Source organism: Heterodontus francisci, chromosome 40, assembly GCF_036365525.1.
Source record: "Heterodontus francisci isolate sHetFra1 chromosome 40, sHetFra1.hap1, whole genome shotgun sequence".
Taxonomy (NCBI): domain Eukaryota; kingdom Metazoa; phylum Chordata; class Chondrichthyes; order Heterodontiformes; family Heterodontidae; genus Heterodontus; species Heterodontus francisci.
Window position 1 is genome coordinate 7,307,760 of NC_090410.1, and position 18,343 is coordinate 7,326,102.

The following is an 18,343-nucleotide window of genomic DNA, read 5'->3' on the forward strand; positions in this document are numbered from 1 at the left end:
TCAGCCATTGGAAACCACTTCCCTTTATTTAATCTGTCTAAACCTATTCATGATTTCAATCATCTCTCAAATCTTCTCTTTGCCTTCTCTGCTCTAAGGAGAACAACCCCAGCTTTTCCAGTCTATCCACATAACTCATCCCTGGAACCATTCACAGTTATTTTTGGTTCAGCATTTTATTAACATCTGCTATATTCTTCGCCCCTACGTGAATTATGTGCTTATGAAGGTTAAAGTTAGTGTTAAGATATGAAACACCTTTACCATTTTGGGCATCTAGTGTCTGTTCCAGGCATTTCCCAAGGCCAGGCATACACAACAGGTTAGATGCAGTGGAAATCTCCCTCTCCAGTGCTCCCATCAATGTGTTTCAGTCCTAGCTTCAGAAGAGTGTCACATACTGTACCCATGTGACATTTCATCTCCTGTCCTAGGCAATGTGTGACACCTCTAAGCAAGATTACCAGTGAGTGTGTGACTTCTGGCATTAATTGTAATGAAGATGCTGGACCCCAAGACGCAAATTCAGCCCAGTACAAGCCTTCCTGACTACAATGCCATAAACGTGGAGCCTTGTACATGCGGACTAATAGGATATCCATGCTCCCTGGTCTCCTGTGCCGTAAATTTCTGTCACTGTACTAATAAATCCAGGAGGGATTGCAGCATAAATATCTTTACCCAGAGAGTGGTGGGAATGTGGAACTCGCTACCACAAGGAGTGTAGATAAAAAAAAAAATAGCATAGATGCATTTAAGGGGAAGCTGAATAAACACGAGGGAGAAAGGGATAGAAGAATATGCTGATTAGGGTGAGATGAAGTGGGGTGGGCGGAGGCTCATTTGGCACAGACAGTTGGGCCGAATGGCCTGTTTCTGTGCTGTTAATCCTGTGTAGTTACATTTTCCCTTGCACCCCGGAATGATTTATGTACATTTGCAACCGGTACTTGAAACCTTTCAAAACAGTGGCAGCTCTCACGTCTCCTGATTTGTAATTTGCATCTGCCAGGATCCCGGAGACCTCTTGGTATCACCAGATCCACCAGCAGAATCTTTGTTTGGGTTTTGTAGATGCAAGTTGCAGTTCGCTTTAAGGCCTGTTACTCTGTATCCATGACTCCTCCAAGTGGCCTCGCCTCAAGGGAGGCAAATCTGATAATAGGCTGTTCTCCCTTAATGGCAAAATGCATTAAGACAGCGGTTCTCAAACTGGGGTCTGTGGACCTATGGGGGGGGTCTGTAGAGACTTTCTAGCTAAATAATTGAGCGATGGCCGGAAGTGGGTTTGTTGCATGCTTGGAGGCTTGAGCAGAGGTGCTGCTGCCACGTGTGAAGTACCGAGTGGGCTCGCAATCTCATCAGGAGGGGAGCGTGCATGGAGGAGCATTGAGAGCGCAGGAAAATCACCAGGTAGACCCACAGTTACCAAGGCTGGCAGTGGGTGCCAGAAGAGTTCAGCTTTGTTTAAACAGCACTTTCATGAGTATTATGTAGTGTTATAATTTAGATGGGGGGGGGGGGAGGGGGGGTCCGTGATTACTAATCCATTTGGGACGGGATCCTTCAACCAAAAAATAATCATAGAATCATAGAGTTTGAGACTAACTGCATTAGGATGCTCAATGTTAATATGGAACAGAGCTTCAGTGGCAGGGGATAGTCAAACTGCTCTCACTCTCACAGCCTTTATTTTCCTCAGGAACCCGACAACCCCGCTTTGACCCCACTGCATATGTGCACGACAGGGAACGCAAGCTGAAGGAGGCAGACCAGAGGAAGTAAGTTACTGAAAGGGGGGGGACTGGTAAATAAAATTAAAAAAACACTGTGTTTCATTGAATGACCGGGACCTAGTCTTTACGTAGCAGCTTACAGACAGTCCTGTTGAGTGAGATCACTTTTTACTGTTGTAGTGATGCAGGTATCTTTTGGTTCTGCATTTCTGTGTTGCTGTAGCTTTGTGAACCTTCAGTTGGGTTGGTTCTAGTCCCTTGCACAGTGCCTGGACTATGTGAGGAACACTGGGATTAAATTTTAAACTTAGATTCTTGGAATGGAATGTTCTTATTCTGGTGGACTTCCCATCAGTGGTCAAAGCTATCATCTATTCCCCTCCCCTCTGCAATCCCCAGGGGTTGCAGTAATTAGAGGGCATTTGATATTATTGCCAGGTTGTGGAAAATCGACTGCATGCTTTCTGTCACAAAAGCAAAATGCTCCACAAGCTGGAAATCTGAAAAAGAAGAAACTAAGATGCTGAAAATACTCAGCAGGAAAGGCAGCAGCTGTGGAGAGAGAAATAAAGTTAAAATTTCAGGTTGATAATTTTCATTAAAATTGAGGTGTTGTTTGAGGGATAAATATTGGCCAGGACACTGGGGAGAACTCCCCTGCTCTTCTCTGAAATAGCTGCTGTGGAATATTTTATGTCCACCTGGGAGAGCAGGTGAGGTCTTTGTTTAATGTCTCATCAGAAAAACGGCACCTCTGACAGTGCAGCACTCCTTCAGCACTGCACTGGGATTGTCACCTGGATTCCGTGTTCCAGTCTCGGAACTGAGAGAGTACTGAAACACGTCTCGAGTCCTTTGCTGTATTTTTAAACTGATGTTCACATTTGCCATGATGCTGTCTCTCGTGCAGCTTGAGGAAGATCTACAGGAGCATGAACTGCCTGACCAATGAGGAATGCGGAAGGTCAAAATCCAGAAACTGCTCCCGGGAAGGCAATGCCAGGAAGATACAAACATGCGGTCAAAGTCGTGCTCGGAGTTCCTCAGGTAGGGGTTGATCCTGAAAAGCAGTTGAGGGTGGGTTACATTTGGGGCTGAGCCTGCAATCTGTGCACTGGGCAGAACATTGGAAGATTTTCCTATTGCCAGTTTAGCCAAAGCAAACTGTGTGGTTTTTAAATTCAGGAAGACTGAGCTGATCAGAATTTTAGAAATTCTGTTAGCTTTTGCAACTTTCATGAAGGACTGGGGAAGACTGAGAAATCTCAACCCACTCCCATCTGACGGAGTTCTCGTGTGTCTTTTTTTTAAATGTAATGAACAGGGGTTGCCTCAAATGAATCAATAAGGCAATAAGAATGTAACCAAAAACCACATTATCCAATCAGCAATGGAAAAGGTGACAACTCTAGTCAGGATCATAAGAATTTGCTGAAATGGGTTACATCAGAGATGCAATTAGATGTTAAATATAACATGACGATCCTTGCCTGACAAACCTTCTTGGAAAAGAGTCCCTCAGAGGTCTATGCTTGGAACCCCTATCATCTCTAATGTGCATAAGTTATACGGGTAGCAAACTGATTGTCAGCTTGTCAGACTTGCTGACAGTCCTAAAATAAGCAGAAGCACAGCAATAGAGGACAGATTGGAGAATATTAAGTTCCCCGCTCTTTGGAGAAAACTGTTAAAGGGAGGCATCTGATGGAATATTAAATGGTATACAGAAAGTAAACCCAGAATATTATTTATTCAAAATGCAAAGGAGGGACCAGTAATTTGCTAGATCTTGCGTTTTGAGTAGGCAAGGAAAGGGGGTGTGTGTTTATCTAGCCTCTTGAGATTTGTGGAAAGGTAGAGAGTGATTGTCATCTTGGAGTCCATGTGAAGTTAAGCCGCAGAGTGCACGTGTGAAGGGTGTTGTCCCTCAGGTTAAGATGTTTGTTCTGCCCATGTTGGTTGGGATGTTACGTCGTTGCATCTCCTCCTCTGCAGTGGAAAATCACCGAAGCAGATTCTCCTCGGCAAGCTCGGTCAGTGATTTTGAAGACAGCAGAGGACATGCCAAGTGCAGGTAAGTATTTGACTCGAGGTGGGCAGAGTTGCCACTGGCTATGTTTAGTGAATAGATTTTAATGTTTTCTGATTTGTTGCTTGTTAGATGTTCCAAATTCATCTGAAATTACTCTCACCACCAGTGATGATCAGCGATTCATCCAGCATTGTGCAGCTTGAATTACTCTCTAAACACAACACGGGTCTGGAGAATTGTACTGCACTGGGTTTCTTTTCCAGTTTAACTGAGTATGGTTCACAAGTTTCATCTTGAATCCTAGTGACAACAGTGAAAGCTTTGGATAGAATCCATGCACAGCTCGTGCTGTGGAGAACTCCGCTGCTGTTCTTGAAATAGTGGCCGAGAGATCTTGTACGTCTACCCCTGAGGGGCCTTAGTTTAATGTCTTGTCTGAAAGACGGCACCTCTGTGCAGCGTCCCTCAGTAGTGAACTCCACATAGATTTTGAGAAACTTAAACCCATGACCTTGTGATTCTGAAACCAGAGTGCTCTAACTAGAAGGCCTCTGGTCATAGAGTTATACAGCACAGAAACAGGCCCTTCGGCCTATCGTGTCTGTGCCGGCTGTCAAGCACCTATCTATTCTAATCCCATTTTCCAGCACTTGGCCCATAGCCTTGTATGCTATGGTGTTTCAAGTGCTCGTCTAAGTACTTCTTAAATGTTGTGGTGATTCCTGCCTCTACCACTTCTTCAGGCAGTGTGTTCCAGATTCCAACCACTTTCTGGGTGAAAATTTTTTTCCTCAAATCCCCTCTAAACCTCCTGTCCCTTACCTTAAATCTACGCCCCCTGGTTACCGGCCCCTCCGCTAAGGGAAAACGTTTCTTCCTATCTAACCTATCAATGTCCCTCATAATTTTGTATACCTCTGTCAGGTCCCCTCTCAGCCTTCTCTGCTCTAAGGAAAACAACCCAAGCCTTTTCAGTCTCTCTTCATAGCTGAAGTGCTCCAGCCCAGGCAACATCCTGGTCAATCTCCTCTGCACCCTCTCCAGTGCAATCACATCCTTCCTATAGTGTGGTGACCAGAACTGTACACAGTACTCCAGCTGTGGCCTAACTAGCGTTTTATACAGCTCCATCATAACCTCCCTGCTCTTGTATTCTATGCCTAGGCTGATAAAGGCAAGTATCCCATATGCTTTCCTAACCACCTTATCTACCTGTGCTGCTGCCTTCAGTGATCTGTGGACAAGTACAGCAAGGTCCCTCTGACCTTCTGTACTTCCTAGGGTCCTACCATCCATTGTATATTCCATTGCCTTGTTAGTCCTCCCAAAATGCATCACCTCACACTTCTCAGGATTAAATTCCATTTGCCACTGCTCTGTCCATCTTACCAGCCCATCTATATCGTCCTGGTGTTCCACATAGACTAGTTCTCTACTGTTGTTGTCATTCTAACAATATCTATATATCAATAACAAAGAATTATATGAGCACACAGACTACAATCAGAGTCTGTAGTGGGATACCCATATCCCAATAGCTGGCAGGGCCACATTGAGTAAATGTTATACATACAGCTTTCCCAGTGATATGTCATAGAGTTGTACAGCATAGAAACAGGCCCTTCGGCCCACTGCGTCCATGCCGACCATGTCTTTCACCTCAAGGAAATTTAGTTGTGGACTAATTTTTTTTTAAAGTTAGATACAGATTACAGGTAACTTTCAAATGGAAATTTGATATGCATTTGAAAAACAAAATTGCAAGGCTATGGGGAAAAAGCAGAGAGAATAGGGCTAATTGGATAGCTCATTCAAACAGTACAGGCACGATGGGTTGAATGGCCTCTTTCTGTGTTGTATGATTCTATGCACCTTGTATAGCTAGCTGGTTGGTCCTAATTCATTTGACAGCTCAGTTTACTTCAAGGTGTGGACTGTAAAGGTGGCAGATTTAATCACTGAGTCTTGCTTAGTGATGTTGAGGCTTTGCTTATAACTCCAGTGCAATCTGTAATTAGTTTAAAAGAAAATTTTTTTTTTCCTTCCTACCCCTCCCAACAACAGATTGCAGAGAGGCAGAAGACCTAAACGGCCATTGGTATTGGCTTCCTGGAGCAGTCCGAACTTGGTGAGTAGATCCTTGGTCTCTGGAAAACAGGATCCTCACCACTCACATTCCCCATGCCACTTAGCCTGATTTTAGTTCAAGCTTTGTCCTCTGATCATACTATGCTGCCTTCACCCTTTCTAGATTCCTTCCCTGCACGATGAGAGGAATATCAGAGCTGAGATTTGTGACAGAACTTGAGCTTCTAATAGTAGTTTTCAATATCTCAGGATAGCCCCCTTTGTGAAGGTCTGAGTTTCACAGCATAGAATAAAAAAGACTTGAATTTATTTAGCGCCTTTCACAATCTCAGGACGTCCCAAAGCGCTTTACAGCCAATGAAATACTTCTGAAGTGCAGTCACTGTTGTAACGTGGAAAACGCAGCAGTCAATTTGCACCCTGCAAGATCCCACAAACAGCAGGATGGTAAATGACCAGATAATCTGTTTTATAGTGATATTGATTGAGGCATAGCACTGGTGCTGATTTATTGTGACAGTTGTAGGTTCCATCTCCTTCCCTGTGCCCTTCCTTCCCCATCTCTAAGCTTAAAGATTAGGAAATGTGTTGGAATTCGCTGCCTGAAAGGGAGGTGGAAGCAGACTCGATACTTACTTTCAAAGGGGAATTAGATAAATACTTGATCCAATGAAATTTTAGCCTCCTTGTTTTGTTTTCCCAGCCACAGAGGAAACCAAAACAGAAGCAACGTTTAGCCAGCACCCCAACTAAGCAAAGCAAAGCATCTGACAAAGGTAAGCGCATAATACAATTAATCAGTCCCTGCACTTTTAACAACGGTACCAATTTGTATTTATATAGCACCTTTCATGTAAACATCCCAGAGTGCTTCATAGGAGCGTTATAAAATAAGACACCGAGCTACATTAAGGAGATATTAGGTCAAATGACCAAAAGCTTGATCAGAGAGGTAGGTTTTAAGAAGTGTCTTAAAGGGGGAAAGTGAGGTAGAGAGGCAGAAAGGTTTGGGGAGGGAATTGCAGAGCTTAGGACCTAGGCAGCCGAAGGCACGGCCGCCAATGGTGGAGTGATTAAAACAGGGGATGCTCAAGAGTCCAGAATTATATGAGCACACAGATTGCACAGGGTTGTGGGGCTGGAGGAGATTACAGAGTTAGGGAGGGGCGAGGCCATGGATGAATTTGAAAACAAGGATGAGAATTTTTTTACATCAACACGTTGCTTGACTGAAAGCCAGAGTAAGTCAGTGAGCACAAGGGGGATAGGTGATTGGGGCTTGGTGCGAGTTAGGACACGGGCAGCAAAGTTTTAGATGACCTTAAGTTTATGGAGGGTAGAATGTGGGAGACCAGCCAGGAGAGCATTGGAATATAGAGTCGAGAAGTATCAAAAGCATGGATGAGGATGTCTGCAGCAAATGAGTTGAGGCAGGAACAAAGTCAGTCAGTACTATAGAGGGGAAAATAAGTGGTCCGAGTGATGTCACCTATATGAGGTTGGAATCTCATCTTGGGATCAAATATGACGAGTTGCGAACAGACTGGCTTAATCTCAGACTGTTGCCAGGGAGAGGGATGAAGTCGGTAGCTAGGCAATGGAGTTTGGAGTGGGGACTGAAAACAATGGCTTTAGTCTTCCCAGTATTTAATTGGAGGAAATTTCTGCTCATCCAGTACTGGATGTCGGATAAGCAGTCTGATAACTAAGCAATAGTGGAGGGGTCGAGAGAGGTGAGGTAGAGCTGAGTGTCATCAGCGTACATGTGAAAACTAACGCTGTGCTTTTGGATGATGTCGCCGAGGGGCAGCATGTAGAGAAATAGGAGAGGGGCAACAATAGATCCTTGGGGTCACCAAGGACACCAGAACACGAAAAAAGCATTCAGGGAGTGCCCAAATCATAACAGCGGATGTGTCAGTCTGCCTGGGTCAGGTTATCTAGTGCTGGTCTGTTGCTAGTTCAAGCTAGATGATGCTATGCCATGTAGCTGAGAGACACTGGCTTTGTGCAACTTAAACCCCTGAGCTCACCCCTACTGCTGCGTGGGAGATACCTCTTGGAGGGAGGGATAGGGAGAAGGAGTTGTCAGCTGTGCAGTTCAGGTGCAGGTGTGCTGGTCCGTGAGTCTGCAAGGAAAGGAACAAAATTGTATTTATGCATTTACTGCAGCTCTGATGCCAAGTTGGATTTCCACAAGATGGAATTATCTAAATGCATAAAAAGCTTTTTTCCCCTCTCCAGAAAATTATTTGGACTCATGTGACCTATCCGAAATCGATGCCAGGCTCAACGCCTTGCAGGAGTACATGGAAAAGCTGGGCGCACGGACAGAGTGAGCTGAGCAGCAGATCCTTCAGCCAGGCACTGCACCACAAACACATCACCGAGGGGAGGGGTGGGGTAAGACTGTGTGGGAGCAGATGCACAATCTGTCCACAGTGATCACAGTATCTCCGAGGCCCAAGTCAAAATCAGCAAAGCCGACTTGGACTAAATGGGGCTTCCTTTTCTTGAACCAGATGGAAGACCTGAGCATTGTTCCTTTACTGTAAATAGGAATTGTTTTTTTAAAAAGGGATAAGTTTTCTGGACATTGAACAGTGCTACGTCGCCTTAATGTGCTGCTACGCTATTTGATAAACCATGCGTGCGCAGTTACTGGCCAAGATTCTTCCTGAACACCTACAAGCAGTCAACACAGACTACCATGTCACTGGAGCGTGAGTGGGTCGAGGGTAATGCGTTTCTGAAGAGTTGACTATCCTGGTCACCCCTTATTTGGAAAGTCAGAACCAGTGGCTGGTGAAAACATTCTGGGATGTTTCAAAGCCTCCCAGTGTTTTTCACTTTAATACAAGGTGTGATTCTTTCCCATGTGCTGTATCCTATGCAATATTCTGATGTGCATGTGAAATTATTGAATGCTAGATTCCCCAGTTATGAGTCCACATCTGATGTGCATGGGCATTCAAGCCTAAAGGGAAGAAGGCACGCGTGACTGTCCATTCAGTGAAATATTGCGTAGGAAAAGGAGTCAATCATTCAGCCCCCTCACTCATTGAGACCACGGCTGATCTGTGACTCCAGAGACCTGCCTTTGCCCCATATCCCTTAATAGCTTTGGTTAACAAAAATCTATCTATCCATAATATCATTCCAAATTTTACCCTTTTCTAGTTTCCATTAGTGCCCCCGTTGTCCCATTCTGGCAATTTAAAATAACATTCTGCATTTTTCGTTTCTATTTTCTTTAATTTTTTTCTCGTGACTCCGAGATTACCACTTTTCCAGTCAACTCAGCCCTCTGATTGTGAGGATCAGCCACGTCACTCCTCTGCGCTGCCTCCAGCTCTCGAATGTGTCCTGGTGACCACAGCTGATGCATTCCAGGTGCAGTCTGACCAGTTACTGTGCATTTTGACCAATCAATTCATAATCCCATTTTAAACTTGTTTTATTCATATTTTTAAATCATTTGAGGTAAACGTAATGAACTGTGGGGAAAAAGGGCTTGACATAATTCATGAGCAAAATGTACGAGTGGATAAATTGTGTTGCCCTGTAAAAAAATCTAGTTGTGAGTTTTTTTGGGTTGGGACTGCAAGTGCGGGCCTGAGGTGAGTAAAACCTATGACAGTGCCACAGTTCCTGATACCATTAGTTGTGTGACATTCTGCTCAATGCTTGCAAACACTATTCTTTTGGGCCTCCTCATCTCGAGAGACAATGGATACACGCCTGGAGGTGGTCAGTGGTTTGTGAAGCAGCGCCTGGAGTGGCTATAAAGGCCAATTCTAGAGTGACAGGCTCTTCCACAGGTGCTGCAGAGAAATTTGTTTGTCGGGGCTGTTGCACAGTTGGCTCTCCCCTTGCGCCTCTGTCTTTTTTCCTGCCAACTACTAAGTCTCTTCGACTTGCCACATTTTAGCCCTGACTTTATGGCTGCCCGCCAGCTCTGGCGAACGCTGGCAACTGACTCCCACGACTTGTGATCAATGTCACAGGATTTCATGTCGCGTTTGCAGACGTCTTTAAAGCAGAGACATGGACGGCCGATGGGTCTGATACCAGTGGCGAGCTCGCTGTACAATGTGTCTTTGGGGATCCTGCCATCTTCCATGCGGCTCACATGGCCAAGCCATCTCAAGCGCCGCTGACTCAGTAGTGTGTACAAGCTGGGGATGTTGGCCACCTCGAGGACTTCTGTGTTGGAGATATGGTCCTGCCACCTGATGCCAAGTATTCTCCGGAGGCAGCGAAGATGGAATGAATTGAGACGTCGCTCTTGGCTGACATACGTTGTCCAGGCCTCGCTGCCATAGAGCAAGGTACTGAGGACACAGGCCTGATACACTCGGACTTTTGTGTTCCGGGTCAGTGCGCCATTTTCCCGCACTTTCTTGGCCAGTCTGGACATAGCAGTGGAAGCCTTACCCATGCGCTTGTTGATTTCTGCATCTAGAGACAGGTTACTGGTGATAGTTGAGCCTAGGTAGGTGAACTCTTGAACCACTTCCAGAGCGTGGTCGCCAATATTGATGGATGGAGCATTTCTGACGTCCTGCCCCATGATGTTCGTTTTCTTGAGGCTGATGGTTGGGCCAAATTCATTGCAGGCAGCCGCAAACCTGTCGATGAGACTCTGCAGGCACTCTTCAGTGTGAGATGTTAAAGCAGCATCGTCAGCAAAGAGGAGTTCCCTGATGAGGACTTTCCATACTTTGGACTTCGCTCTTAGACGGGCAAGGTTGAACAACCTGCCCCCTGATCTTGTGTGGAGGAAAATTCCTTCTTCAGAGGACTTGAACGCATGTGAAAGCAACAGGGAGAAGAAAATCCCAAAAAGTGTGGGTGCGAGAACACAGCCCTGTTTCACGCCACTTGGGATAGGAAAGGGCTCTGATGAGGAGCCACCATGTTGAATTGTGCCTTTCATATTGTCATGGAATGAGGTGATGATACTTAGTAGCTTTGGTGGGCATCCGATCTTTTCTAGTAGTCTGAAGAGACCACGTCTGCTGACTAGGTCAAAGGCCTTGGTGAGATCAATGAAAGCAATGTAGAGGGGCATCTGTTGGGTTAGGGTTAATGCTTGCAAACACTATTAGAGATTCTTTATTTAAAGTGCCTAAAACCCCATGACTGGGTCCAGTACTTCAAACTTTGCTCCTGATTCATTTGAGGAACCCACTGATGACATTTCCATTTTAATATTCCCTTTTATTTAAAAAAAAAAATCCAGGCAATGTAACTTTTTGTTTGGGTTCAGGTGACTGTACGAACAAGGAGTAGGACTGAGTTTTTAATGCCCCTGAATCTCTGGGCCTTGTGTGCTTCCTTTTATTGGTAGATGCACACTAGTGTTACCACCATTACAAGCTCCACATAATTTGGTCTGACTTGTTCCTCACTGATCGGAGTTGGACAATGGGGTGCATTTTATCTCAAGTCCGCATTTGTGAATAACTCCAATAACCTCTCAGCTGCAGCCCTCATAACCTTGTGGTGTGGCATGATACTCTCACTATGGAATTTAAAAACAGAAAACACTCAACAACTGTGGCCAGCACCCACAGTTAACGTAGCAATTGGGACACTTGGTTTATTGTGATTAATTTTTCAGTCGCAGCTGCCTTTATATCAGACTTGCAGCGTATGTTCCATTTTGTTAAAAACCTGCATCTGATTTTAACCTGCAACCATTTGGATTTAACTAGAGTGAGAGCAGTGCAGAGCTACTATAACACTAGCAAACAAGTGTATAAAGTGAGATGTGGCTGGCCTGTGTGCCTGGGTTTATATTATTCGTAGGTTTAGCAAACCTGTGTGTACGCACGCCTGCTGGTTGTAAACATTGCAGGTTGGAAAAGCTGCTTCCACTTTCAGCCTCCGCTTGCTCTGTTTGCCAGGTTCTGCTCAGATACCTACCCTCCTCCTGAATGTGCCACAGGGCTTCGGCAGAAGCTGTAATTTACTGTTGTCTTACGCATGCTCTATGTGTTCATCCTAGAACAGCTGAGCCTTCAATAATCTGAAATTTTAAACACAATTACTTGTCATCAATACAATTTATTTGTACTGATTTTACAGTCATTTTGTAAATAAATCTTTTAATACAACATTGAGCAGGTTAGTCACTTATTAAAGCAAAATCACTTCATTATGTTGAGACCACATACATTTCTGGTCCATACGCTCACTGCTCACACTGATTTCAACTACACTGGCACTCCACACATATCCTTTGCAATTTTGAGTGAGCAGTGGTTGGAGCGGAGAGGCTACAATACTCTGGGCACAGAATACAGTTATTTGATCTGCAACAAGTAGATTCAACCAAATAACTGAAGTGATAGTAGATACTGGGTATTATAATCCTTGGAATCTGATGTTGAATGATAGATTTAACGCTAATTTGAAGTCTCAGTTCAAGTGAATTTGAATAGGAAGACCAAAACTAGGGGCCATCAATATAAGATAGTCACTAATAAATCCAATAAGGAATTCAGGACAAATATCTTTGGTTAGAGTGGTGAGAATATGGCACTCACTACCACAGGAAGTAGTTGAGGTATAGCATAGATGCATTTAAGGGGAAGGTAGATAAGTACGTGGAGAAGAAAAAACTGGCATTTGTGTAGCGCCTTTCACGACAAGACCCCTTAAAGCACTTTTAAAGTATACTGACTGTTGTAGGTTTTGTTTAGGGTCTCAAAGCCTCAAACTCCAACAGAAAAAGCACTGCAGCTGTTTGGCCACTGGTTTTGAAAAGTAACAGACATAGGCTACCCAAACCATAACCAGGGCTGCAATGAGAAAGAACAAACTCTGTACCACTAACACTTCCCTCAAACATCTCAAGACACTCTACCTAGAACAGAGGAATGTATAGTTACTGTTACCTTAACTGTGGCAGGTAATTTGGGCAAAGCAGTGCCAAATGAGCAAATGCAAAATTAAGAACTTTGCATTCAGGTAGATTATTAAAAGCACAACCAGAGAGATGGGACCTCTAATCAGTTGTGACATCCAGAGAGATTGAGAACTTGGCATTGTATAGAAGGATCTTTAATCCTTCAAAATGATACCCCAAGGATATATATGTCCACAAACCAACACATTGACAAACACACACACACCCCTGCTCTGTTTTCTGTGCGGACATTTTCCAATTAATTACATCCTACTGTAGCTTTCCAGCTCCTCACCTTCCTAAGAATTGAATGCAAAGCTAGGGTTGACTAAACAGTTCACTAAATTTCAGCAAAAGGTAAAAGGGAAGACAGTCGGCATTTGAGAGACAAATGAAACATTTTGGGTAGAAATCCTACTTTCGAGATTAATTGAAAGTGTAGAGGGGCCTTTACGCCGCATTTAACTGTGACACTTAAAAAGTGCTCAGTAGGACAGTATGAATGGAGTGAGCTGGGAATGGTTAATGGGACAGTATAGAGGGGTTTATGCTGCATAAAACATGCTACACCTCAGCAGGGAGCACCTGATGCAAATACTTGCCAGAAACAGAAAATGTTTCATTCTCTAGCACTAAAGCTCCCTTAACGAGAACAGAATGAATCAGGGAATAGGGTGCACATTTTCCAGCCTCCTGTCCCAGCATATCAGGAGTTAGAAGGGCTGTGTTCCATTGGATCTTTAGTGCAAATTGCAGAATCATGAAATTCCATACATCATAATGCCACACTCTGTACGACTAATAGAAACACTTCCAGCCATGTTGAAATTTATGAATAAGGTAAAGACAAGCCCCCAAACTGCAGAAAAAGAAACAGACTTGCATTTGTATAGCACATTTTACAACCAATGAAGTATTTTTTAAAGTGTAGTCATTGTTGCAGTGTAGGAAACCTGGCAGCCGATTATGTGCACAGCAAGATTCCACGAACAGCAATGCGATAATGACCAGATAACCTGTTTTTTTTGCTGGTTGAGGGATAAATATTGGCCAGGACACCAGGGAGAAAGAAACTCTCCTGCTCTTCTTCGAAATGATGGACATGGGATCTTTTACATTCACCTGAGGAGCAGACGGTTTAACGTCTCATCCAAAAGATGGCACTCCCTCAGTACTGCCAGCCTAAAGTTTTGCGCTCAAGTCTCGAGTGGAATTTAAACCCACAACCTTCTGACTCAGAAGTCAAAGTGCTACCAACTGAGCCACAGCTGACGTGGCGAAATTTGGGGGGTACAGTGCTTGACCTATTTGCAGTACAAATGCCACTCCACGCCCAGCCTCTGCAATGTTAATGAAACTGCTACACTGAAATGTACCAATACCTGATTTCAGTTTATTCAGTGTGGGAAAACATCTCCGTTAAGTCAATGTACTTCTTGTACAATACTCAAAAGTACATTTATTTACAATGCAAACTGATGAGATCATGTAAATGTAGCTGAAATTGAGCACCCATGACTGTAAAGATAACTTCCCTCCATTTCACTGCCAATCTTTGAGTGGTACCAAGCTAAAACTGTAGTTTAAATGCACCCTTAATTCTTCACCCCAGACAGCTCCCGCCAGTTACTCCAGCATCACACAACTTAAAATGCTTGTTGGGATAAAACCACAGATTTGAAAAGGCTTTGGTGTAGCAGTGTGATTGTTACAGCTTAAGTTGACAGAGTAGTACACACTTTGCTAAAATCCCAACACTGCAAAGGGACGGTGACGGGACACGGGCAGAGGAGGGGGTCCTCAATCCATTTACACACATACTCCACAGCCCACAGAATGGAAATCAAATCCAGTCATTTACTGCTGGAGTTTATAATTCCAGCAAAAATGAAGAAACACGATTCGCACTTTTCAATAAATTACCACTGGCTCAGTATAAAGAGGGTCCCACCCAGTTGTATAAAACTAGCGTAAAGAGAAGTCAAATCTTTTAGTCTGAACTGTAATATAAGGAAATCAGAAGATGGGCCACTAGAACTGAAAAGTCCTTCCCCTTTCTGAGGTGGTGGGAGTCGCAGATTGTTAACGTCTGCCGCCATTCCTTTATATAAACTGGAGTCTGGTATCCTTTGCAATTTTGCCTGTTGTCACTGGACATGTTTAGTGCACGGGTATCAAGATTTCAGGAAAGAAACATCACAATACATTTTAATGGCGCGAGATGTGTGTCTCTTTGTTGGTCCGTCTATTCTCAGTTGAAGTTGCTCCTGCTCCAAGTGTACAAAGAGCAAAATGTTGGGGGAAGGGATGGAACATAAAGCATACGGTGTGGAAAGTCAGCACGCTAAAACATCCTGTTCGACCAAAATCCCCACAGACAACATTGTTTTCCTGACAGCAGGTATTGATGCGAAATTCGCTTTTCTCGAATTAGGCAATTCGGGGGGGACACACTGGCCTACGACGCAGTTTCCTAAGCGTGGCTTCTGAGAGACTGTGCTTTTCACTCCCTGGATCCATGGGTCCTTCGAGCAGCTGCTTCCTTGAACACCAACCACCGCACGTCAGGAGCCCTTGAACAGACAGTCTTAACAGGAGGAAGTTTCGACATCGCAGCAGAATTTAAGCTAGCATGATTGACAAATGGTTAATGGGTCCAAGGCACGCAAATATGCTGCTCTTCACACTCGTGACTACAGCACAAACGAAAAAGTTTGATACAGGCACAAATGCAGACATGCACGTACAAACAGGACAAAGTGTTCTACACCATCAATATGAGAGACTGAATGTTGAAATACAACAGATTTACAGCGGGCAATTTTTCACCCATCAATGCCTTATCTTTTCTGTCCCCCCATTCCCTGTGCCCCCACACTCTAATTCAACAGGATTCGTTTGGAAGTGTAGCTCTTCAACCTGAGCTGCAGTCTGAAATGGGACAATTTTAATCCCCATCGACGGATTTTATCCTCTTCTCTCTCAAAATTCAGTTCGAAGTGTTATTTTGAGACCTGCGGCAGCGAGTGAACAAGGCGATTGTTTTCTCGCACTCGGGCATCGAGTTCTTCGACGGTCAAGGAAAGCTGTGCGACTTGCTGCTCCAAGCTCTGCAGTGTGCTGTTGAGTGCCTCCTCTTTCTTCAGGCTGTTGGCTGCCTGCCTTATGTATTCGGCCAAGATGCAAGCCCCTCCGATACCAAATACAATCGCCTCGCCCAGGAGTTCCGCACCCAGTTCGGCCGCAACCTCCTCACTTAAGGGTTGGACTTGAGCACCTTTAAACCCCATAATCCTCATCTTTGCCTTCATTTCAATCCAGTGATAGACTGCAACAGACAGAACACCAGGTGAGACAAAAGCTACAATGGGATCAGTCTCTGTCTTGCTGGTTTACAGGAAGATTCTGCCAACTCAATCATAAATCTCCACCTCCCAGGATGGTGTTGAGGCCACCAGGCGACAGGTTGCATCCCCAGTCTCGACCATTTTCAGATGGACTCCCGTTCACCATTGCCCCCGTTCCATTCACCCTCCCCCCCGTTCCATTCACCTTCCCCCCCCATTGCCCCCAATTCCATTCACCCTCCCCCCCCATTGCCCCCAATTCCATTCACCCACCCCCCCCATTGCCCCCAATTCCATTCACCCACCCCCCCCATTGCCCCCAATTCCATTCACCCACCCCCCCCATTGCCCCCAATTCCATTCACCCACCCCCCCCATTGCCCCCAATTCCATTCACCCTCCCCCCCCATTGCCCCCAATTCCATTCACCCTCCCCCCCCATTGCCCCCAATTCCATTCACCCTCCCCCCCCATTGCCCCCAATTCCATTCACCCTCCCCCCCCATTGCCCCCAATTCCATTCACCCTCCCCCCCCATTGCCCCCAATTCCATTCACCCTCCCCCCCCATTGCCCCCAATTCCATTCACCCTCCCCCCCCATTGCCCCCAATTCCATTCACCCTCCCCCCCCATTGCCCCCAATTCCATTCACCCTCCCCCCCCATTGCCCCCAATTCCATTCACCCTCCCCCCCCATTGCCCCCAATTCCATTCACCCTCCCCCCCCATTGCCCCCAATTCCATTCACCCTCCCCCCCCATTGCCCCCAATTCCATTCACCCTCCCCCCCATTGCCCCCAATTCCATTCACCCTCCCCCCCATTGCCCCCAATTCCATTCACCCTCCCCCCCATTGCCCCCAATTCCATTCACCCTCCCCCCCATTGCCCCCAATTCCATTCACCCTCCCCCCCCATTGCCCCCAATTCCATTCACCCTCCCCCCCCCCATTGCCCCCAATTCCATTCACCCTCCCCCCCCCATTGCCCCCAATTCCATTCACCCTCCCCCCCCATTGCCCCCAATTCCATTCACCCTCCCCCCCCCATTGCCCCCAATTCCATTCACCCTCCCCCCCCATTGCCCCCAATTCCATTCACCCTCCCCCCCCATTGCCCCCAATTCCATTCACCCTCCCCCCCCATTGCCCCCAATTCCATTCACCCTCCCCCCCCATTGCCCCCAATTCCATTCACCCTCCCCCCCCATTGCCCCCAATTCCATTCACCCTCCCCCCCCATTGCCCCCAATTCCATTCACCCTCCCCCCCCATTGCCCCCAATTCCATTCACCCTCCCCCCCCATTGCCCCCAATTCCATTTACCCTCCCCCCCCATTGCCCCCAATTCCATTTACCCTCCCCCCCATTGCCCCCAATTCCATTCACCCTCCCCCCATTGCCAATTCCATTCACCCTCCCCCCCCATATTAATATTTGCCCCTCTTATTTCTTCCTCTCTATTTTCCAATCTCAATGTGACATTTCGACCTCTCAAAATGGAAGCCCCGCCCCAGTTGTTGCCCTCACCTTTTCGGGACCCTGATTGGCCACCCCACAGAGGCCCTCTATTCCCATTGGCCGATGGCGCTATCACTCTCCCCGGGCCCCGCCCATCCGCGGCCTCCCCGCTTCAGGCTCCGCGGCTGCTCCCTCACTCACCCTGCGCAGGCGGGAGGCAGATGTAGCGCTTGAAGAACTGGCTCCTCCGGGCGCTCGCCTTGATGGAGTTAGCGAGCGGACGGCTGACCTGCCGGACTCCGAGCATCAGCAGCTTCACGATGGGGTAGGCGCCAACCACCATGCTGCCCACTCGACGTCACTTCCGCCCGCAGGGAGCACCGCCCAGCAGTGACGTCAGGAGAAGCCACACCCACTTAAAGGGCCATCCCCAACTCCCATCCACTTAAAGGGCCATCCCCAACTACTGATGCTAGAAACATAGAAAATAGGAGCAGGAGTCGGCCATTCGAGCCTGCTCCACCATTCATTATGATCATGGCTGATCATCCAACTCAGTAACTTGTTCCCGCTTTCCCCCTATATCCTTTGATCCCTTCAGACCCAAAGCTCTATCTACATACAGAGCCATCCCCAACTCCTGCTACTTAAAGGGCCATCCCCAACTCCTGCTACTTAAAGGGCCATCCCCAACTCCTCCCACTTAAAGGGCCATCCCCAACTCCTCCTACTTAAAGGGCCATCCCCAAATACTTTCTCCCCCT

General features: G+C 46.2%; 2 protein-coding genes across 2 annotated transcripts in view; one reads left to right on the forward strand and one right to left on the reverse strand.

Moving 5' to 3' along the window:
- The window catches only part of ccdc61 (coiled-coil domain containing 61), a 28,221-nt gene extending 16,264 nt beyond the window's left edge, over nucleotides 1–11,957 (forward strand). Inside the window, exons 9-14 of the mRNA XM_068018949.1 lie at nucleotides 1,703–1,781; nucleotides 2,647–2,783; nucleotides 3,732–3,810; nucleotides 5,833–5,896; nucleotides 6,560–6,632; nucleotides 8,101–11,957. Of these exons, the coding sequence (XP_067875050.1) occupies nucleotides 1,703–1,781; nucleotides 2,647–2,783; nucleotides 3,732–3,810; nucleotides 5,833–5,896; nucleotides 6,560–6,632; nucleotides 8,101–8,195 (527 nt within the window). The 3' untranslated portion in view covers nucleotides 8,196–11,957. The remainder of the gene's footprint in view (nucleotides 1–1,702; nucleotides 1,782–2,646; nucleotides 2,784–3,731; nucleotides 3,811–5,832; nucleotides 5,897–6,559; nucleotides 6,633–8,100) is intronic.
- Nucleotides 11,913–17,954, reverse strand: opa3 (outer mitochondrial membrane lipid metabolism regulator OPA3). Its single transcript, XM_068018950.1, has 2 exons — nucleotides 17,781–17,954; nucleotides 11,913–16,100 (listed from the first exon to the last, which is right to left on the reverse strand). The coding sequence occupies exons 1-2, from the start codon at nucleotides 17,920–17,922 to the stop codon at nucleotides 15,775–15,777; spliced, it is 468 nt and encodes a 155-aa protein (XP_067875051.1). The 5' UTR covers nucleotides 17,923–17,954; the 3' UTR covers nucleotides 11,913–15,774.
- Nucleotides 17,955–18,343: the final 389 nt, after the last annotated feature.

What these genes read in the sequence shown, in the direction of transcription:
- opa3 (XM_068018950.1), bottom strand. Translation starts at nt 17,922, where the DNA reads ATGGTGGTTGGCGCCTACCCCATCGTGAAGCTGCTGATGCTCGGAGTC. An exon ending in CTGCCTCCCGCCTGCGCAGG is followed by an intron (nt 16,101 to 17,780) that starts GTGAGTGAGGGA and finishes TGTCTGTTGCAG; the next exon opens with TCTATCACTGGATTGAAATG.